We start from the raw sequence: 24,239 nt of genomic DNA, 5'->3' as shown, positions 1-24,239 counted from the left end.
AGAAAGTTAAATGCTCTCTTAGCCTTTCTTTATTTTAGGTTTCAGATGTAATATTGTATTATTTGTGAAGAGCCCTGACTTACCTGAGATAAGGCTCTGCCTCCCTTACTCCATGTTAGAATGGTTCCAAAATGGGCTAGACTTGAGCTCATTTAAAATTGTGTTCAAAAGACTAATTTTTGTTGTAAAAGATTACTGTGATCTCAAATGGGATATAACTAAGTAAAGGTTCAAGATTATAAAAATAATTTTTCTTCGATTCATAGCTATTACAAAAATTGAATTTTTTGTTGTTTTGTGAATTTCATTTTGTATTTTCCTTATAAATTTTATAATTGTCTGTTACTGTTTTGCAGAGGTACTGCTTCCAATAAACTTGAGTTAATTTGAGATGATAAGCCATCACCTACAGGATAAACAGTATAATACTGAATTCCAGTACTAATACTAATCCCAATTAAATGAAAGGGGTAACTGTGAAATTAGAGATATTGAAGTTATAATCTGTTACTCCCTCTTTAAGACTGGTGAAACTGGTTTGCTGGTTATTTAAAACCCAAAACTTGTAGACCATAGTCAAGGAAGTAAAAGTGCCAAGGAAAAAGCAGCCAACATTTTGGCCCTTGCCCTCTGAGGTCAGCAAGGACCCAGAGAACAATGGCACCTGCCTTGCAACTCCAGTAAGTCACCTGATCTGCTGATCAGGGAGATGGAGAGGACCCTAGAGAATAGGAAGCCAACCAGTGCACATTCTACAAAAAGGAGGGTCATTAGAGAAGGAAATGTCCCTGATGTTTCTAAGGGAAGCCATGTATGATCAGTAGAACCCTGACCCATCCTGACAGATGGCACCACTGGTAGAGGAAAGCTAAATGAGCCAAGAGGCTTCACACACATCTCCAAGAGTGATCTCTGAGAAATCTCAGCTGACTCTTAAGAGTAGATAGGAACAAAGTCAGTTTTGATAAACTTGGTCTTAAACACCCAGCAGGAGAGTATATCCTAAGCACAGTCCTACAAGGACATTTAAAAGGAAAACAATGGTTTTTTAAAAATGAAACTTCAGGTGTACACTCGTGTCAGCCCTATCAAAAGCAAGTAAACCCAGAGAGGAAGGCTTTTTGTATGGGAGTGCCTAATAATAGTGATCACAAAGGACTCAAGAGTTGCAAGTCTGTCCTGAGTTAATTTGAGCCTGATTTCATAGACTTCAAATCTTCCTAACTTCCTACATTGATAAATTCAAACTGTTTTTCACTGATATTATTATGAGTTACTGTCTTCATGGCTTAAATACTAATTGCTTTTGTTTATGAAAAAAGTAATGCTTTGCTATCTTGTTTATTGTTGTCTCAGCATGATCCCTGCCCTAGGACTCAAGAGTTGCAAGTCTGTCCTGAGTTAATTTGAGCCTTAATTCTTAGACTTACAAATCTTCCTAACTTCCTACATTGATAAATTCAAACTGTTTTTCATTGATATTATTATGAGTTACTGTCTTCATGGCTTAAATACTAATTGCTTTTGATTATGAAAAAAGTAATGCTTTGCTATCTTGTTTATTGTTGTCTCAGCATGATCCCTGCCCTATGTATGCCTGGTCCAGTCACCTGTTGTTGCCACTGTGGACCTCTGGACTGCTCTGACACTGAATACCCTTAACTGTCCACTCATCCCTACAGAAAACAAGGACTTTTGGTTACTTCCCTCAACTTCACTTTCTTTCAGCAGGAAGCAGCTTGGAGATGTCATCACCCATTTTTCCATAGAAATAGAATGTAGAAATTGACAGTGGAGAAATATAAGTGGTTCACTTTATGCTTTGAATATAGCCCTTGCTGCTCTGCTACTGTAATGTATTTTTAAAATGGACATGTTTCTTTCTCTTCCTCTTTCCCTGCTCCTCCCTTATCTCTTCCCACTCTCTAATCTCAGGGAAAACAGAATTACCTTTCCTCCCCATTCTAGACAGATTTATCTGTCCTTGAGCACTCACCCACCATAGGAATGAAGTAATCCAGACTTTGGGGATGGTACCAGAAGATCTCAGAAATGACTATCTCCTAAATTACCAACAGAGAACAGAGAACACGTGGAATGCAGCCCTTGAATCATCTCTTTAACCTCCCCCCCCCCTTGCTGATGGGCAGAATCACAGCCTCTGGGAAAGGAGTCCCCTGTGTTTCTCCTTTGCTAGCAAAGCAATAAACCTTCTTTTTCCTTTTCCTAAAAAGAAAAGAAAAGAAAGAAAGAAAAGTAAAGAAAAAAGGCTGAGTTACTACATCTAATTATTGACAAAGTTGATAGTGAATCCCAAATCTCCTCTGATGGCATCCCTTGCTCCCCACAATACCACAATTGAAGTATAATAGACATAAACCAGAGAAAGAAATAGTTTGGAATTTTAAGTGAAAAAAATGAAGCAAATACTCAGGATGAATTCTCAACAAAACCTATGTAAAGAAAATGAGGAAAAACTCTATGATCTGAAGACTGAAAGTTTGCCTCACAGAAGTCTCACCTAATTCCCATACAGAGGAGGGAAATTCATCCCCTTACCCACTTTGTACCCACAATTTCCTCAACCTCATCCTCTCCCAATTCTGTTCTATAATAGAATGATCAATGATGAATTTATTCCCTACTATGTGAATTCACAGAGAACATGGCTCCTTGAAAAATACAAATAGGAAAGTTACTTAGAAATGATAAAGCAACAACAAACCAGGTCTCCTGAGTTCCAAGTGCTGCTTCCACTAACAAGACTTATCTACAAAATACTGTGTTGTGTAAAAAAAAAAAAAAAATCTTTTGAAAAACTGCATCTGAAAATTTGAAGATATGGACACAACTGATTTAAGCATGCAATACCTGTTTTTAGAGTAAAGTGACTATTTAGCTCACAAGGACAAACCTGTTTTCACAAACTGTAAGCTGTAAATATTTTTTAAAAATTGCTTGTGTCAAAGATTTGTGTAAGTGGCTTAAATGTGAATTCAGAAAGACCAAGAATGCAAAATGGTATTTTGCTAACAAATGGAATTTGCTGTCCTTTGCAATTTTGTAGCTGATTCCACTGCAGGATTTCATTCTTCATGGCAGAATATGGAAATTTTATCATTGTAAACATGTGAAACTTATAAATCTGGCATTCACATTTCTTTAAGAAATGATCCATCACAATATACTTTTTATAATTTGAAGGTTTATCTTGCTATTTTTAAGAGTGTATAATATAAGTACACTCTCTATCCTGCTTCTAATCAGACCTTTTTCACTCCTCTAAACAATAACACCATAACATCTTTTTCTGTATACCACAGAAATATTTGAAATGTGTTAGGTGTATGCTTATTCCTCTTAATAAATCTTTGTTAATTATTTCTGATTATAAGATCCATTTGAAGAATAATTTTATATATAATCATTTGCCTAGGTACCTTGGGGAAAATCAATTTACCCTTTTAATGACGTAGAAAAGGCACCAAGGAAGGTTATAAGCACCAGCTTGCCTTATATCTCCCATAAAATCCTGTCCTGGTATAAATGAAATCTCAAATTGCATCCTAATGAGCAGAGAAATGATACGTTTTCCATAGTTGATTGAACTTCACTTATGTTTTACACTAGAAAAACATTACCAGCCAAATTCATTGTATTCATGTTACAAAAAATATAAAATAATACCAGAAGGGCAGGAGAAAAAGAAGCCACTGGATAGCAAATTATCAAAGAGTAAATGCTAACCTAAAAAGGAACATTTTACCCATGACTTGTGGAAAAAGGAAAATAAAAAATTCTAAAAACATACTATGAAGAGGAGATGGTTTTTCATCTTCAGAGTCTGTGAGGAAACATTGGGTTTCAATCTTTTTTTCTAAATAAGGTTTTAAAAAAAACTACTCTAAGTGGTATACCACATTAAGACATTAAAGTAAAGCAACTGTTGAATGGAACCTGAGATAGGTGGTAGTGGCACAACAGAGTGAACGTACTATAAATGCCACTGAATTGTACAGTTTAAAATGGTTAATTCAGCTTTTATTTGTGTGTGTGTGTGTGTGTGTGTGTGTGTGTGTGTGTGTGTGTGTTTTAGTTACTGGGGATTAAACCCCGGGCTTCTCACATTAGGCAAGTGTTCTATCACTGAACTACATCTTTATTTCTTTTTATTTTGAGACAATGTCTTGATAAATTGTCCAGGCTGACCTTGAACCTATAATCCTTCTGACTCAGTCCCTAGAGTAGTTGAGATTTTTAGGCATGTGTCATTGTGCCTGATAAAAATGGTTAATTTTATGGTACATGAATTTTACCTCAAAAAAATTAAAATAAAATCCATTGTACTCAGCTTAATATGAATGGGAAACTTTTGTCCTTTCCTTTTGATTGCTCTGAGAAAGAGAATATTTAATACTTCAAAAGTATGTTATAAAAAATCCTTTGATGAATCCCAGGGATTAATTCAGAGGGAGCAAAAGTTAATCAAAGAGAAGTAATGCATTTACTCCCTTATTCTTTTTTTCTACCCCATCTAAAGCTATGAGTAGTCACTGTCAAGTTTTAATCACTTCTCTGACTCTTTATTCCTATGTCCTTTATACCCAACTTCTCTCCTCCAGTATTTATTGAACTCCATTCTATATGTCCCAAGCACTTTGATAGGGGCCAAGATTGCCAAGATGTATAAGACACCTTACTTTTCCTTAGGGGGTTCATGGTCTGTATTCAAATTTCATGAATTTCTCATGTTAATTCTATAATAACTCGAGTTGTAAAATCTCCAACTTCAATGATCCCACTTAACTTGGATTGTAGCAGTCATTGCTAAGCTCTTCCATTACATGTGCAATTATATCTGCTGTTTGTGCCCCCTTCTTTTTTCTTCAGCTCAAAGGGAGATTTAAAAAGTTCTAAGCCAAAATATCACTTTCTTGATTTTCAAATGTTATACAAATACAGCTACTGCTTTACATGAACTTTTATAATAGGCACTGAAAATCTATCAGGTAGACTGGTTTTAGGAAGAGTCAAGCGTTTCAGGTCATCTCAAAGGTTTCCCCACTGTTATGGTTTAGATGTGAGGTGCCCCCCAAAAGTTTATGTGTGAGACAATGCAAGAGAGTTTAGAGATGAAATGATTGGGTTATCAGCACTTTAACCTAATCAATGCATTAATCCTTGGATATGGATTAACTGGGTGGTAACAGTAAGCTGGTAGGATGTGGCTGGGGGAGGAAGGTTGATGAAGGTGTGCCCTTGGGATTTATATTTTGTCCCTGGTGAGCAGAACTCTCTCTGCTTCCTGATGAGCTGTCCTGAACTGCTTTACCCTGCCACACCCTTCTACCATGGTGTTCTGCCTCACCTTGGGCCCAGGTCTCTGGAGTGAGACCTCTGAAATAGCAAGTGCCAAATAAATTTTTCCTCCTTGAAAATTTTCCTCTGAAAAACCAAAATTCTTGTCAGGTCTTTTGGTCACAGCAGCTAAAAACTGACTGAAACACCCACCCTCTGTTTCCACCTAGCCACCAGCACCCTTGTCCACAAGGCCATGTCTCTCCAAGATCACGCCCTCTGACTACACACCAGTCCCTTCTTTAAAAACACTTTTGTTTCCATCATACTTCCCTTTTTCTTATCCTTTCACAACTGAATTCCTTTCCTTCCACTTTCATTTTTGTTTTTGCTACAGTCACACTATCCTTAGGAAAACACACTAGCTTTCACCTTGAAAAGAAGAGGCCCCCTAGGCCCAGATCTAATATGTGCCTGCTGTGCTGGAACAGTGACAACTCAAAGAATGACGCAAGCAAAGCCAAATGAGAGAGCAAAAGTGGTAGGGAAAGCCACGCTGGTTTCTGCAGAGAGGAAAAATGTTATGCTTGCCAAGGGGGAAAAAAAAAGGATTGACTTAGAAAGAAAATCATTTTCAAGCTTTTGAGAGTCCCTGAAAAGGGAGAATCAAAGCAATTCAAACCAATCTCTAACTGATAATACACAGCCTAATTTTGATGGATTTTGTTCTGAGCTCTTTCAAAATGTGAAATAGAAGCCATAACGTTTAAATTAAATACCTCATCTGTGGATGAAAGCAGCTACAGGTTGTCATTCAGCCAATGTGTCAGTGGCACAGCTGGTAATTGCACCATGCAGCTGGGAAAAGCAGTTTGTCAGTCATGAGAAACCAGATATTTGGGGAGATTTTCACATCAAGTCACTTCTCACAGTGGACTCTGATCATCATTAGACTTGCTAAATGCATATACAATCCAGAGCTGGTTCTCCTGTGTCTTTGTGAAATTTGGTCAATTTCTGATGCATATATAAGGGGAAACAAGCTTGGAAAGAGAAATATTGGCATTATCTTAATTCATTACAAAGGCAACAGAGGAAAAGGAACTGAAGAAATTTAAACAAATGGCTCCCAAGTATGATTTCATTAATCTTGGAAAACATGGGGCAGCAGAGAATGTAGCCTAATTGTTTCTCATTGGATTTGGTTTGATAAATCTCATTATCATTTAACTGCATGTATATAGACACCATCTCGGAACAGTTGACCTTTTCATTGTTTAGCTAAATTTCCTTTACAAATTACAAAGGTTTTTGATCACCAAAAAATATAATAACAGATGAAGGTCATTATACAAAGAATCAAATCAACAAGGGGAAACACCAAGTTCCTCTAAGAGCTCTGGTGTATCAACAAAAAGCTAATTGACTCTCTGTAATGTTTCAAACACATGTTAATTAGTAGACCAATAAAAATTTTATTGGTCCTCGTCCTACCTAATTTGTGACTCACCACAGAAAACACCTATTTTAAAAACAAAACAAAACACAGCATCCTCCTTATGGACAATAATTCACTATCCATATTATCAACTTGCTACTACTATGTACTTGACATTTCATAGCTTGAACTGGGTATGGAACAGGGAAAAAAATGTCTAAGTAAAATAATGGCCTTCTTTCATTCAAAGTATGAGCACAGATGTAATAAATACATCTAAATTCGTCATGGTGAATTAAATCAACTTCAGCTTCAGGCAAAGAGGCAGAATAGTAGGCTGGAATGGTCCATTTCTTTCCAATTTGTTATACATTGAAAATATGAACTTTATTTTTTACCTGATCAAAAATTAAATCAGGTTTCATTTTTTTTTTTTGTATGCAGAGCTAGAATCTTAACAACTGCCAGGCTGGAATGAAGTCACTAATCAAATACTGCAGATTCTGGAAACCCTACTGGTTTCTCAGTCTCTTAATAAAGCCTAACAAGAACACCAGTTTAGGGAGTGGGTGTCTTTGTTTTTGTGATGACTCACATCATCCAGCATTCATTCATTTATTTTTAAGTCATTCTACAAATATGTGGAAGCACTTTCCTAGGAAGGGATCATGGGAAACACAAAAATACTTGGCCTTTACCCTTAAGAACTTCACAGATCCCACCCCCATCGCCTCCCCCCAATCCCGCCACATAAGTAGTCTTCTTACTTTACTGATCAGCAACCTTGGAAATAAAACTTTCTTTTCCTCTCCTAGAAACAAACTAATTTCTTTTCACAAGTAATATTTTTAAGAGAATATGAGGTCAGCTTATTGACTCAAAGACTCCTACTTTTAGGAGAAATTAAAGAAGACAATAGTGAAGAAATCTTTGGGCTCTGAGATACAAAACCATAGACTTATATGGATTGTGATGTGAGATGGGTGTATATATTACATTAGGGGAAGAAGCACATAAAAGGGATTATGAAAGACCATGATCAACAGTATTATTTAGAGGCAGTTTTAGAAAGGCTAACAAAGTATTCCATAACCCTCTCAACAATCAACAACGCTATTAGAAAAATCAGCAAAAATACAGAAAATTCAATGGCTTCATCAAATAATAGGATTTAGTAGACAATTATAGAACATTCCACACAACAGTCAAATATACATTCTTTTCAAGCATTCATGGAATATTCACCACTATAGATCATATTTTGGATCATAAAACAAACCTCAACCTATTTAAAAGCAGAATATATTACTTGAACGTAATGAAATTAACTGGATATCCATTAATTGAAAGATAATAAAAACATCTCCCAACACTTGGAAATTAAACAAAACACACTGAGTAATTAATGGGTCAAAGATGAGGTCTCAAAAAATGCATAGAACAGAATAAAAATGAAAATACAACATATCGACCTTTATAGAATGAAGCTGAAGCAGTACTCAGAGAGAAATCTGTAGGTAAATGCTTACATTAGAAAAGAGGAAACTTAAAAATCAATCATAGAAGTTTTTACTTTAAGAAACCAGAAAAGAGTGCGTTAACTATTCTAGGTCTCTTATTTTCCCAATTAAATTTTATGATTGCTTTTTCTATTTCTATGAAGAATGTCATTGGGATTTTAATAGGAATTGCATTAAATCTGTAATGCTTTTGGTATCATGGCCATTTTGGATTCCTCAGAAAACTGGGAATGAAACCACCATTTGCCCCAGTTATCCCACTCCCTGGTTTATACCCAAAGGACTTAAAATCAGCATATTATAGTGACACAGCCACATCATTGTTTATAGCAGCTCGATTCACAATAGCTAGATTATGGAACCAATACAGGTGTCTCTCAATAGATAAATGGATAAGAAAATGTGGTGTATATATATATATATATATACTTAATGGAATATTTCTTAGCTTTAAAAAAGAGTGAAATTCTGGCATTTACCAGTAAATGGTTGGAGTTGGAGAGTATCATGCTAAGCAAGATAAGCCAATCCCACAAAACCAAAGGCCCAATGTTTTCTCTAATATGAGGATGCTAATTCACAATAAGGTGGGGGAGGGCACTAGGGAAGAATAGTGTTACCTTAGATTAGGTAGAGGGAAGTGATGGGAGGGGAGGAGAAAGAAAGAAAAAAAATAATGAAAATAATAGGAGAGAGAAATCAATGGAACAAAAGGTGATTCTTGGGGCTGGAAATATAGCTCAGTGGTAGGATACTTGCCTAACACATGCCAGGCCCTGTTTTTGATTCCGTGGAATAAGGAAAAAAAAAAAAGACTGAAAAAACTGATTCTTTAAAAAGATCAATAACTCTATACACATAAATTCAACAAGTTAAAAGAAATGGAACAATTCCTCACTACAAACTACCAGAATTCACCCAGTGTAAGATAAAAAATCTAACTAGTCTCTAAAGAAAGATAAAGACCAGTATTCCCCAAGAATACTGTCATAAAAATCCTCGATAAATTACTAGCAAATCAAATTAGTCAATGTATAAAAAGAATTAGATACCATGACTGTGAGATTTATTCCAGGAATGCAAAGCTATTTCAATATTTATTAGTGTAATTTATCATATCAACATGCTAAAGATGAAAATATCACCACTGCATTAATTGATGCCAAAGCATCTGACAAAATTCAACACTCTTTTTCATGATTAAAAACATCTCAGTCAATTAGGAATAGAGTTAATTTTATGTGTCAACTTGACTAAGTAATGGGGTGCCAAAGCATTTGGTCAAAAACTATTCTGAATATGTCTATGATGATATCTCTGGATGAGATTAACATTTAGAGTGAGTTAAACAGATTACCCTCCCAATGTGGGTGGGCCTCACCCAATCTATTCAAGACCTTCCTAGGACAAAATATCAGAAGAGATTCTTCTGCCTTACTAGTTGAGCTGAGAGCTGAGATATCAGTCCCTGTCTGCCTTTACACATGAAATGAAAAACTAGCTCTTCATGGGTCTCCTATCAGCTTTTAGACTAGAACTTATAGCACTGGCTCTCCTGAGTCTCCCTCTCACTTACTGCAGATCTTAGGACTTCTTAGCATCCACAATTGTGTGAGGCAATTTTTTAAAACTCTCTCCTTCTTGGACCTCAATAGGGTTAGTGATAGATATGTAGATACCTATAGCCTATAGGTCCTGTTTCTCTGGAGAACCCTCACTAACACAGAAGGGAAACCTCCTTAGCTTATTAAAGAACATGTATAGCGAACTTACAGCTAACATTATACTTACTGGCTAAAGAATAAATGCTTTTTCCCTCAAGTTGGAAACAAGGCATAGAAATATGCTATCATCACTCTTATTCAACATAATGTTAGAGGTCCTAGCTAGTACAGTTATTGAAAAAAAAAAAAGAGGAAACAAATGGTATACCAGTTGAAAAGGGAAATCACTATTTATAGAGACAAGATTGTTTATATAGAAAATCCCAAGAAATTTATTTAAAAAGCTCCTAGATTTAGTAAGTGCACATACATAAGAATGCATTTAGAAGTAGTGAAAATGAAATAAAAATGTAAATAAGTTCTACAGTTTAGTTAATTTTACTAATATTGATTTTCTGGTTTCAATATTATACTGCCATTAAATAAAAAGTCATCATTAGGGGACACTGGGTGGTGGGTACATGGGACTTATTTACTATTTTTACAAGTTCTTGAGTCCTATATTTCAAATTTTAAAAATGCTTAAAAAAAAAAGGAATGTGTGCCATGTCTTTGAAGACAATCTCAGATACACCAACAAGTTAAAAGTACTCCAATGTAGGCAGCAGAGATGGAAAGACTATTTTTTTAAATTTAAATAGTTCCTCTTTTTTTCAGCCAAATTACTCTTACCTGTTGTTTCTTTAGTGTACTTTCATTATCTATATATATATATATGTGTGTGTGTGTGTATATGTATGTATATACATACCAACACAGACACACATATGTATAATTTTTTTTTTGTAGTGCTGGGGTGCTCTACAACTGAGTTATGTCTCCAGTCCTTTCATTTTTTAATAGATTTTAAAATTTGTTTTAATTAGTTATTCTTGATAGTAGAATGTATTTTGACATTATAAATATATGGATATAACTTCTCATTCTTCTGGTTGTACATGATGTAAAATTACATTGGTTGTGTATTCATATATGCACATAGGATAGTAATGTCTGAATCACTCTACTATCTTTTCTTTAAAATATTTTTTTTAGTTGTAATTGGACACAATGCCTTTATTTTTATTTATTTTTATGTGGTACTGAGGATCAAATCCAGCACCTTGCACGTGCCAGACAAGCGCTCTACCCCTGAGCCACAACTCCAGTCCCATTCTATTATCTTTACTATTTCCATTCCTCCTCCCTTCCCTTCATTCCCTTTTGTCTAATCCAAAATACTTCTATTCTTTCCTACTGCCCCCCCACACTTTATTGTGAATTAGCATCTGCATATCAGAGAGAACATTTAACCTTTGGTTTTTTGGGATTGGCTTATTTCACTTAGCATAATAGCCTCCAGTTCCGTCCATTTACTGGTAAATGCCATAATTTCATTCTTCTTTATGGCTGAGTAATAGTCCACTGTGTATATATGCCACATTTTCTTTATCCACTCATCTGTTGAAGGGCATCTAGTTTGGTTCCATAGCTTAGCTATTGTGAATTGAGCTGCTACAAATATTGATGTGGCTGTGTCACTATAGTATGCTGATTTTAAGTCCTTTGGGTATAAACCAAGGAGTGAGATAACTGGGTCAAATGGTGGTTCCATTCCAAATGTTCTGAGGAATTTCCATACTGCTTTACATAGTGGTTGCAACAATTTGCAATCCTACCAGCAATGTATGAATGTACCTTTTTTCCCACATCCTCACCAACATTTATTGTTGCTTGTATTCTTGATAATTGCCATTCTGACTAGAGTGAATTGAAATCTCAATGTAGTTTTAATTTTCATTTCTCTAATTGCTAGAGATGTTGAAATTTTTTTTTCATATATTTGTTGATCAATCCTATTTCTTCTGTGAAGTGTCTGTTCAGTTTCTTTGCCCATTTATCTGATTGGGTTGTTTGGGTTTTTTTGGTGTTCAGTTTTTTGAGTTCTTTATATATCCTGGAGATGAATGCTCTATTTGAAGTGCAGTGGGCAAAGATCTTCTCCCATTCTGTAGGCTCTCTTCTCACATTCTTGATTGTTTCCTTTGCTGTGAAGAAGTTTTTTAGTTTTATTCCATTCCATTTATTGATTTCTGGATTTTACTTCTTGCGCTTTAGGGCTCTTAAGGAAGTCAGTTCCTAAACTGTCATGGTGAAGATTTGGGCCTACTTTTCCTTCTATTACATGCAGTTCAACCCTTTTCATTTTATTTTGATACAGGGTCTTTCTAAGTTGCTAAGGCTGGCCTCAACTTTTGAGATCCTCCTGTCTCAGCCTCCCAAGTGGCTGGGATTACAGGTACATGCCACCATGCTCACTTTTACTCCACTTTTCCTGAAGTTAGGTGCAAACTTCTTGAGAACATGAGCTGTATTTTATTTATTCCTTTCAATGACTGCAGCATTACAGATATTTTAAAGAAAAAAACCCCATAAACTCTCTTTTTTAAAGAGAGAGAGAGAGAGAGAGAGAGAGAGAGAATTTTTTAATATTTATTTTTTAGTTTTCAGCGGACACAACATCTTTGTTTGTATGTGGTGCTGAGGATCGAACCGGGTCGCACACATGCCAGGCAAGTGCGCTACCACTTGAGCCACATCTCCAGCCTGAAAACCATAAACTTTTTAACTGAGCAAGTTAGATAATTGAATTATCTAACTGAATTGCAGAACTGAGTTAAAGTTGGAGTTCTGCTACACTGACTAGATAGGTGAGCTGGACTGCTTAGATCTCTCTGAACTTTGAGTTCCTCATGGATAAAATGGAGGTAAAGACAGCACTATGTCAGAGGACTGTTAGGAGAATCAAATGAATTAACATATGTGAAGTACTGAGAATAGTACCTCACAAACAGAAAAAAAATTCAGTAAACACTATTTTTCTAGGAGCTTTGGATGGATTTATCCACATGAATTAAATGATGATCAGCAAAATGTGTAAGTGGTCATTGATTTTCTTAAACTTTTTTTTGGATTTTAATGAAAACAAGTCTACAGGGATTATAAAGAAAAAAACCTGCACATTATACCATTTTAAAAGTAACTCTAATATTTAGCCTTGTAAAAATGACTATCTTACTACTGCTTTGAGGCCTTACATACCCTTGGTTTCTAATAATAAAATATCATATGTAAAATGCCACTTAATAAACATAAGGTCTAAAGATGTGAACTTTGTGTGCATTTTGTGACTCTCTTGCTCAAAGGATTTATTAGTCTTTTACTCTTCTTACTGTTTTGTTTGTTTATTTTATCTGGTAACCATGGGGACTGAATTTAGGTCCTTTTGCATGCTAGGCAAGTGCTCTACTACTCGGTGACATTTCCAGCCCTTCACTTTTCTTAAAATAACCATTTTCTATTCTCTAACTAATTGACCTTTGCCCAATTTGTTTAAATTTAAATATCATTTCTAGCAGGAGGCCTTACCCAGTTCCCCAGAGAGAATCTACCACAGTATAAGCATTCACCTAAGGACAAATCCATCATGAACCAATTACCTCGCAAAGGTCCTACCTCTCAAATACCATTAGCATATGACTTTGGGGATTTAAGTTTCCAACATAAGAAATTTGGAGGACACACTTAAAGCAAATCAGGGGCAATGAGCCTCCTTCCATAGGTAGATAAATTAGAAACACTCTGCAATTGGAGGTCAAAGGTCAGATGACAGTGGCAGTGAAAACTGACAGAAGTAGGCAGGACAGACTGGGGTTAAATTTCAAAGACATGGTTGTCAGGACTTTCTATTGAATGTAATTAGTAGAATATGACAGATATAGAATTAAAGAGGACTCCTGATATAAGCAGATTCACCAAACTGGGGAAAGGAAGGAAATACCTACTATTATGGGCCAAGTTTCAGATGCTTATTAAACATCCAAGTGAAGAAGTAGAGCATAGATGGCTTTTGATAAATACGTGTAATACTACTCCTTTGAGGATAATAAATTCAATTACAAATTTATCTACAAATATATAATATAAGAGAGCATTCAAAATCTGATGTTAGTCTATTGCTTCCAGGAACAAACAAAAACAGTGGTGGAAATAACCAGGTATCTCAGTTCATTTAACAAAAAACAAGATTTTAGGCAGTCATTAATGCTCTCTGAACCATATTTTTAATAAAAGGATGTTGAATTTTATGTGAGAAACTTTAGATGAATGTTATTAACTCAATTCAAGTACTGTTCCACCTCTCTAGGCCTATAAACACTGGAGTGGTTAAGTGTCAAGTAAGAAGTGAGGAGTGACTCATCAAGTTACTTTCACTAAAAGATAACTAAGTGCTGTATACAAAGCTACCGGAGGAAAAATGTTGATGCTTTTGGCAATGATACACATTTAATCCACTTTATTTTATAATTAATATCTATTAATTATAAAATTAATTATAAATTAATTATAAAATTCAGTAAAAATTTATCTTTTATTATACAGATTTGAATTTTGATAACCACTTACCATCAAATAACCACTTCCATAAACAACACAATAGTTCCTCTTTCAAAAAATTCCTTAAGTCTTTCAGAAGTAAATTTCTCCCCTCTAGCAGACTCTAGCAACCAGACTCTAGCAACCACTGATCTACTGATCTGGTTGCTAGCAGACTCTAGCAACCAGACTCTAGCAACCACTAACCAGACTCTAGCAACCACTGATCTACTTACGGTCCACTACTCGCTTTAACTTGAAGCACAGTCCTAGGAATCTGTAACTTTTATTGACTGATGCCTATCAAAGTCCTATAAAAATAAAACTTCTTGAAAAATACGATGTAAGAAATATTAGAATCACACAAAATGTATTTAATGACTTTATAAGAGAAGAAACCATCTATTCTAATTGTCAAGGATTAGATTCAGGTCTTCAAAACAGGGTTTATAATTTTTCTCTAGGACAGGTTCTACATAATTAGCTTGGACAAAACAAGCATGATTTATACACTCAATAAACAAATTTACATGCTTCTTCCTCAAAAATAACATAAGATTTTTACATTACCATCTCATACAAAAAGTAAATTAAGAGAGAAAAACAGCATATGATTTTTACATATGACTTTCTTTAATAAGAAACTGGAAAACTTGAATTCAATTAATTTTCTTACATAATTTCATTTATAGAATTCTGCAATACTTCTTTAGTAATTCTTTAATATCACTTTGTTTCATAGCCATTTTGAATTGTAAAATATATATGTATATTTTGACAAAAACACATGACATTTAATTTTAAAATCTGTACTATTATTATTATTCAAGTAGGTCAGTCTCTGTTACATCTACTTTGAAAGCAGATACTTACCTGTGAAATATTTGCTAGAACATATTTTCGGTTTTACTACCTATTATATACAGGGAGTGTGCTTAAAGTACTGATAAGGTAATTTATTAACTGATTCATTTTTTTGTTTTAAATGAACAAAATCATCTTCCAAGGTGTGAGCCAGAAATAGTGACATACAGTTTACCAGTTAAGGTCTTAGGCTTAGTAATCAGAAAGACTTGGGCTCTGTTTCCAGATCTGTTATGTATTGGTTCCAACTCTGAGCAAGTAATTTAATGTTTTACAGTGTCAGTTCCTTTATCCATTAAATGCAAATAGCAGTACTACCCACCTATCCCATACAGCATCCCTACAAATTGTTTGGTATCAGGTCTAGCACATTTTAGTTACTTAATAAATGTTAGCTGTTATATAACAGATGAAGTTTTAATTTCAAAAGAATTAAAGTATTTATCATTCAGCATTACCTCTGGAACAATAAGGAAATTATATTTATTTATATTATATGGATGACAAAGTAGGGGACAGAGTTGTTTGAATCAGCAGACTTATAACTCAGGTGCACACAGTGAAAAAGAAGTTGATCAAACAACTTCAATAATGTAGACCATCATGCTGCTATCCTTTCTAAGAGTAGGGTTTTCTTTCACCTTTTTAAAGAAATAAAGAAGGAATGGTGCTTTGTGATACAAATTATTAAAAAAGGCCAAGGATTATTATCTTGGCTGCTATAATAAAATATGACAAGTTGGGTGCTTGTCATATTTGAGCCAGGCATGGTGGCGCACACCTGTAATCCCAGCGGCTCAGGAGGCTGAGGCAGGAGGATCCCAAGTTCAAAGCCAGTCTCAGCAAAAGCAAGGCACTAAGAAACTCAGTGAGACTCTGTCTCTAAATGAAATACAAAATAGGGCTGGGTGTGTGGCTCAGTGATTGAGTGCTCCTGAGTTCAATCCCTGGTTCCCACCCCCACCAAAAAAAACAAGAACAAATATTCATTTCTCATACTTCCAGAGTCTTGAAGGCCCAGGATCAAAGCAAAGTGGTTCATTTCCTCGTGAGGGCCGACTTCCTCACTGACAGCCTTCTTCTCACTGTGGCCTTACATGGTGGAAGGTGTAAGGATACTTTCTGGGGTCTCCTTTATAAGAGGTTAACCTCATTCCTGAGTGAAGTGCTCTTCCAAAGGCCTCACCTTCTAATATTGTCATCTCGAGGGTTAGGGTTTCAACATATGCATTTGGTGGAGACATGTATATTCAGTCCATTACAGATGAACATAGGAGAGATCTACATGCTATAGTTCTTTCAGTGTAGTAAAAAGAGACCTCTTAATCATTAACTTTCTTCTCTAGAAAAGGGATTTCATTAAGTGAGAACTCATCTGGTGAAGCCATCCAAATGAAAAGAGTTGACTGGATAATGTTCAGATTTGATATAATGTTTTTAATTAAGTTACTTCAAAATGAAAATAAATACTTAACATTTACCCCCCTTCTCCAATTTCTCAGAAACATAATATTTTCTTCTACTTTTTACAAGCAAATTTATGGCGCTCATAAAAATTTAGATGAAGTTAGAAGAAAATTTAGAGAATATCTAGTCCAATTTCTTCATTTTAAGGTGAAGAATAAGATCCAAAATAAAATGAAATGACTCAGGGATTGAACTCAGGAGCACTCAATCACTGAGCCACACACCCAGCCCTATTTTGTATTTCATTTAGAGACAGAGTCTCACTGAGTTTCTTAGTGCCTTGCTTTTGCTGAGACTGGCTTTGAACTTGGGATCCTCCTGCCTCAGCCTCCTAAAATGACTAAAATAAAATGAAAGCCAAAGTGAGGGCTGGGGATGAAGATCAGTGGCAGAGCCCTTGCCTAGCATGTGTAAGGCCCTGAGTTCAATCCCCAGGACAGGGAAAGTCAAAGTGGTCCTGGAGGCAAACGTTTCATGCCCCACAAAATGTTCCACTACGAGTATACCAAAAATTTAAGATAGATAGAGCTCCTTTGCATTCACCAGAGACATCATCTTGTCACCATTTCTATCAATGTCACTGCACTCAAGCTAGCTATTGCCCATGAAAATGGCCATGCTTCTCTAGTGATGTAAGTATTAGTAATAGTATATGATAGCAATTGTCAGTTTTAATGTAAATACCATTGTTATCCCTATATATGTCTCTTGAGTTTTAGAAATAAATTAACTAATCCTTTTGGAACAGTAGTAATCTTTAAGGGGAACATCTGAATTTCACATGTTAAAAATGCGGTTGCAGACTATGAGATAAACCTGACAAAAATTTAAAAGGAAATATATGTAAAATTATTCTATGGTGATAGAGATCAGAACAATGGTTGCTTGAGGACAGGGACTGACTAGGAAGGGGCAAGAAAAAACATTTTAGGGGATGGAAATGTTCTATATTTTGCTAGGGATATAGTCAAGCTGTGCATTTTACTGTATGTAAATAATATATTTTAAAAACAATCACATGTAGAAAACTCAGATTTTTAAAATTCTTATCCAAAAGAGGGATCCTGCAGTAATCTAACTGATGAAAGGCAATGACAAAACCAATAGTTATCTTTCAAAATCATTGTAGCTAAATGCATTTCTGTTCAACTATTCATGAGAATAATACACACCTTGCCAGAACTCATATATCTGGGAAGTAAGTAAGAGTTTCCTTTCAGGCTTTGCCAGTTAATGGATTCTGCCTTCAACAGAATTGAGGGCATTATTTAAGAACTGTGATAATAAATACACTGATATACATTGTCTACTGAAGTACATTTGTAATTTAATAATAGAACTTCATCTTAAAAACCACAAGAGAACTTAAGACTTTCAGAGGTAAGGAAAGGAAGGTTGAATACAGTGAATACTAATCAATTTTTTGCTGATTTTCTGTACTGCTTTCTTATGAACACCTGAACATGTATGACATTCTGCCCACTAAATCCATATCTGGCTATAGAGTCTTGTTAAAAACAAAAAGACTATTGCTGACCAGCACATGAAGCCGGTTAGGAACCACAGATGAACTGGCACATAAACTGGTTAAAGATACTGCTTGCTGTATTAGTGTTTATGACAAGAGACAAGAAGGACAAAAGGGCAACTTTTGAGTTGAAGTCATAGGGAGAAAAGGAAGGTAAAAAAAATTATTACCTCTTTCAGCAAAGTACATTTAAGTGATGATTTTTAGCACATATTAGTAAAAAGTCCAGTATACTACCTGGCACACTGATAAATGTTAGCTGTTTAATAATAAATCTAAATGAAAGATCCATAGGAGAGACACCTTCCCTCTCCTTAGTGATGGTTTTGCTTACCAAGTCTGGCTTTACTTGGAGAATCAGAGGAAAGGAGACCCACATGGAGTGCAAGGTGGTGAACACTGTGGAGAACCAGGACTGCTGAACCTCCCGGCTTCTTGGAATTTGGTGAATGTAGTATTGGGGATACTAGAATAAAACAGTAGAAATCAAAACCAATTGAGTTACTGATACCAAAGAGAAACATAAGCAACATTTGCAGAAATAGGAAATATTTTCTTATTTATTTCCATTCTAATCACTTCTAAATTAGAGTTACAAAGCCTATTTTGTGCTTTATCTAGCACTCACCTAACTGGGTTTTGACAGAAAAGTTATTAAATGTAATTGAAAAAAAATATGTGTCAGGTTCAACAGTAAATATGGAGAGATTTTCTATACATTATATATTATGGGCCAAGAGTTTAACATGCTGATATACAAAGAGGTCTTATAAATTGATATATAAGAAAGCGTTATATCAAGATGTACAAAAAAGATTGACAGATAATTTCAAACAGAAGAAATACAAATGTATAAGAAATATATGAAAAATTGGCACCAAGTACAAAAGGAAAACAATTTGTCATTCGACAACGATTGTGGATACTCAGTATCAATGAGGGTGTAGGGAAACAGACATTTACATTCCCTGATCAAATATATTGGTACGACTTTTGGGAGGTCATTCTGGAAGAACTTCTCAGAATTTTAAATGTGTTTACTTTTCTTTTTTTAAATTTTTTTTTTAGTTGTAGATGGGTACAATATCTTTATTTTATTTATTTATTTACGTGGTGATGAGGATCGAACTAGTGCCTCTCACGTGCTAGGCAAGCGCTCTATCATTGAGCCACAATCCCAGCCCCTAAATCTGTTTATTTTTGATCCAGCATTTCTGCTTCCAGAAATAGAGCCCACATATGTCCATTCACTATCTCATTATTTATATTTGTGGAAATTTAAAACAGACCAAATATTCTCCAATAGGGAATGGAGAAGTCAGTACAATAAAATATGAAAATATATTAATAAATGATATAGATCTACATGTACTTATGTGGACATTATCACATAATGTACACATAATGTACACATAATGTACACATAATATACACAGGCATACACATATATATTAGTATCTGCATGAAGAAAATCTGGAACTATGTGCCATAAATTATGAAGAAGATGATATTACAGGATATTTTCATTTGCTGGATCATATATATATATATATATATATATATATATATATATATTTGAAATTCATAAGAATGTATTATTATTTTCATAGAGAAATCAACACATTTTCCTTGTATCAAAGTTCCAGGTGTTTGGTTATTATTGACTAACATATTGTCCCAAAACTTTGCAACTTAAAACAACAACCCACCCCCCTCTTTCTGTGGTTTAGGAATCCAGGAATGGTTTGGCTGAGTAACTTGGGCTTGGAATATCTCATGAACTTGAAATCAAGTTGTTCTCTGGGATTACAAACATTTGAGTGCTTGACTGGGGCTGGAGAATCCACTTCCAAAATGGCTTGGTTGTTGTCTGGCAATTTAGTGCTAGTGGTTGACTGGTGGCCTTAGTTCCTTGTCACATGGATCTTCTAATAGTGCTATTCAAGTGTTCTCATTACACAAGTGCAAACTTCCAAAAAGTATATGTTCCAAGAGAGGGCCAGGCAGAAACCACAATGTCTTTTATGACCCAATTTTATGTCATACTTTGTCACTTCTGCAAAATCCGAATAGTTACCCAGGCCAAACCTATTCTATATGAAAAGGAACCTACAAAGGGTGTGATACTGGAAAGGGAGAAATCAATGAGGACTTTCTTAGAGCCTGGCTTCCACACAGTTAAGTCAGAGAGTAAAGAACCAAATATTTAATAATACTCCCTCCCCCTTTGGTCTTGAGGAACAAGATGTTCCTTGAGAAAGAAACAAAAAAGCCTTTCTCTAAAGTAGTGGAAAATACATAAGGAAAACTAGTAGTCTTAAGTGTTTTTTTTTTTTTTTTTCCCAATCAGAAAAAATGTGTGAAATTGGAGGATTCTGACATGCTCAAAGAGGGAATGAGGGAATGAGTGTAGTTCTTAAATATTCAGCCACTAAGTGAAAATGGACTGCACATGTAACAAATCTATTTCTTTGTATGATGACAAAAGATATGTTCTCCTCTTTCTGTAGTGTATCAATAGAGAATGGGGAATCTGGGCTCAATTTTTTAACTTAATATTTTTATTTACTTACCAATCATTATCAATCAATGTTGTTTCTTCTTTCCAAAGGCTTAAGGTGTTCAAAACTGAACTAAAAGCTAATTCTGATAGTCTTCAAACTATGGATGATATAGGCAGCAGTAAGAAAGTAGAGGCAGACTTGTTTGAGGTTTGTGTTTACTTAATGTGTGGGGACTATTAATTGGCAGGCTGAGTAATTCTTCAGAGCCAAAAGTCCTTTTCAGAAACCTTTTGGGTCAGAAGAGTGTGGACAGGTAACATGGTATATACATCACATATAATGTCCTCCTCTGGAGTTTGCAGAAATAATCAAATAATAATATTTCTGCAGTAAAATATGAACAGCTATACTGAGTAAGGTAGACCATAAGCTTCAAACCAGATCAAATAGTTTTTGCTATTAAATAAGCTTGTGAAAAATTCAAAGAAATCTTCTCTAGTCTTCAATGTTTTTAGGATTTCAGACCTAGATTACAAAATACATTTGAATCCAATAAGATGCCCTGTTATTATAATTATTATAATAAAAATAATCCCTATAAGAAAAAAAATAAACCAGTAGGATCTTATTGTAAGTATTTTATGTTACTTCCATCTAACTTTTTGTGGCCTAAGCTCAATATCTGTAATATTTCCTTCAAAAAACCAAAAGTATTTATCATGTTCCTTTAATTTTTAAAAAAAGCTGTATAATTTTAAAATTTCATAAAGAAGTAATGAACAATATTTCTGGATTATATGTGAACAGTGTCCCATGGGAACTGAAAGGTGATCAGTTTGAGTCTGGTTCCTCTGATTTCATCTTGGCTTCAAGGAAGAGCACACCCAGGCTTGGTAAGGCAAGTGTGTCTGGGGCTGAAGACAGCTTCCCTAGACCTGGACATCAAAGAGTCTACATCTCATTCCCCCATAGGCAGCCTGAAAAAGTGATGAAAGTAGGTTTGGGAAGTTTCAATTCATTCTCAGAAGAATGGAAACTAGAGGAGGCATTTCTAGATGGGAACTAAGTGATCTCTGAGACATAAACTGAGGCATGGTAAGACATTAAGACTAGTAACTCAAGTTTTATGGCCTCTCTTGACTTCTGGTTGCACCAGGCAAGGGACTTGACATTCCAACTTCCAGACCAGATGCTTAGCTGGAGAGAGGTGTCTTGGTTCCACTTGTGTGCAAAAGCTAACTGGGTCAGTGACCACATGTTTACAGTGATCACTCAGTGTGCAGAGGTGGCCTGTTAATACCTGTAGTCTCAGTATAATTAACGGTGTCTCATTCTGTTCTCAGAAGTATCTACAGGGGAGGGCAATGAGTAGCTTTTTCTAAGTCAGTGGGAAAGGTATTTATTCAGAACAGTATGAAGAGTCAATGGTGGGGGGGCTGTGGTTGTGGCTCAATGGTACAGCACTTGCCAGGCACATTTAAGATACTGGGTTTAAAATACTCAGCACCAATAAAAATGAATAAATAAATGTATAAAAATGTTTTAAAAAAAGAGTCAATGAGATGGGAAACTCTGCATTAAAGGACAGGAAGAGGAGTTTCAGTGGTAGCTGGGATGAAGTCAAGCTGAAAGTCTTAACAGTGAGGTAAACACAACTGCCATGGGAACAGGAGAGTCCATAGGGTGTCACTCTCTGGCTTGCAGTTCTATACTAGAGAAGTCTCCACCTCCAAATTCCACAAAGATCTTCCTCACATTATTTTTTATTAATCTAATAATCAATCAGGTATTTGGAAATCCTACCAAAAAGAGATTGTTCTTTGTGTTAATCAGCTTTTTGTTACTGTCACCAAAACAACTGTAACAAGAACAACTTAGAGGAAGAAAAGTTTATTTTGGTTCATGGTTTCAGAGGTTGGGTCTATGGTCAACAGGATCCAAGGCAGAAACATCATGGTGGAAGGGCATGGTAGAAGAAAGCTGCTAGGCTCATAGCTGCCAGGAAGCAGAGAAAGAGAAAGCAAGGGGACAGGTATAGTTCCAAAGGCCACACCCCAAATGACGCCTTGCCATCCAGCCATCTACCTGCATACAGTTACCACCCAGTAGTCCATTTAAATTATTAACTCTTCTCCCATGCTTGACCCATAGAAGTGGGTCCTGGGTGTCTGATGACACCCCTGAAGGAAATGCTGAGAAGCTGGCTTGGCAAAATCTTGAGAGAGTTTTTTAAAGTTTTACAAAATAATCACATATATAAAGAAGTCAGTGAGAAAAAAAAATATTAATAGAAGGCTTGTATTTTGGTCTTAACAATTGTTAAGTTCTTTTGAAGACAAAGGAATGAGACAAGAGGTTCAGAGAGCCACAATTCAGGTCTGGCTATGACTCTTGGCCAGGAATTCCCTGGGGGTTGTGGTATCTGGAGAAATCCAAATGAAAGGCATCTTTATAGACATATTGTTTTGTTATTCTATACTTGTTCCTTGAGGGGACTGTTCCTGACCCTCCTTAATGTTCTGTAAAGGAATGTAGTACATAAAAGAAGCCGTAACCATCATTTTACCACAATCACCCTGATTGACTTCCAGAACCACTGTTTGATTTGGGAATGACCATATGGCCCAAGTAGGGTAGTCTTTTCCTGGATTATTAGAGACCCAGGAAAGAAATATTTCCTTTGAAGGACACTGTGGGCTGCTAAACTGGCTCTCTCAATCTATTCTACTAGGGCTAAGAAAGATATACTTTTTGTTTGCTTTCCCCTATCCACTAGGCTTTTCTACAGTGACTTGAAAATGAACTATCATATTCTCAGGACATAAATCAACAAATGAAGAATAGGATCTATCAGATTTCCCACAGAGAAATAAAGATTTATGTTGGAGTTGGCAGAGAGAAAGGTAGAGAGTGGGTTGTCCCTATGTTTCCTTCTTCTAAAACCTCTACACACATTCTATAGCTATCCACTATTCCAAGCGTCTCTACTACTCCCATGGTTCATGTCACCACCATCTCTCTTCTTAACTACTACAACAGACTCATTCTATTACAATTTAATCTCTATAAAATTGCCAGAGCTATCTTTTTATAATATAAAGCAGATCCCTTCATTTTCCTGCTTAAAACCTTCCAAAGACTTGCCATTGCATTTGGAATAAAGTTGAAATTCCTTATTACTCTCAAGGTCCATATAATCTGATGCCTCTCTAATCCCTCCTGGTTTACTCCCTGGAGCCAGACTGTTCTTCTGTCTGTTCTTTCAACGCATCAAATACTTTCCTTGCTGATGGCCTTTTCTGTTCATTCTAACCAGTCTGCTTTGTCCCCAGATAGTCTCACAGCTAGTTTCTCCCTACAAATCAACTCTCATTTAAACATTATCTTCTCAGAGGGGAGACATTCTCCCCCAATACATGGTCACTTTCCACCACACTGCCTTATTTTATAGTCTTCAGGGCAATTATCAGTACATTGAAT

The 24,239-nt window shown here is 35.6% G+C and overlaps 1 protein-coding gene across 1 annotated transcript in view; it reads right to left on the bottom strand.

Moving 5' to 3' along the window:
- ALG14 (ALG14 UDP-N-acetylglucosaminyltransferase subunit) overlaps nucleotides 1-24,239 on the bottom strand; it is a 95,774-nt gene that overhangs the window by 35,323 nt on the left and 36,212 nt on the right. The window contains exon 3 of the mRNA XM_081307460.1: nucleotides 18,590-18,721. Within this exon, the coding sequence (XP_081163586.1) occupies nucleotides 18,590-18,721 (132 nt within the window). The remainder of the gene's footprint in view (nucleotides 1-18,589; nucleotides 18,722-24,239) is intronic.

The sequence above is a fragment of the Spermophilus citellus genome (assembly GCF_964194105.1).
Source record: "Spermophilus citellus genome assembly, chromosome: 9".
NCBI lineage: Eukaryota > Metazoa > Chordata > Mammalia > Rodentia > Sciuridae > Spermophilus > Spermophilus citellus.
This window is presented reverse-complemented; position numbering and strand designations above follow the sequence as displayed.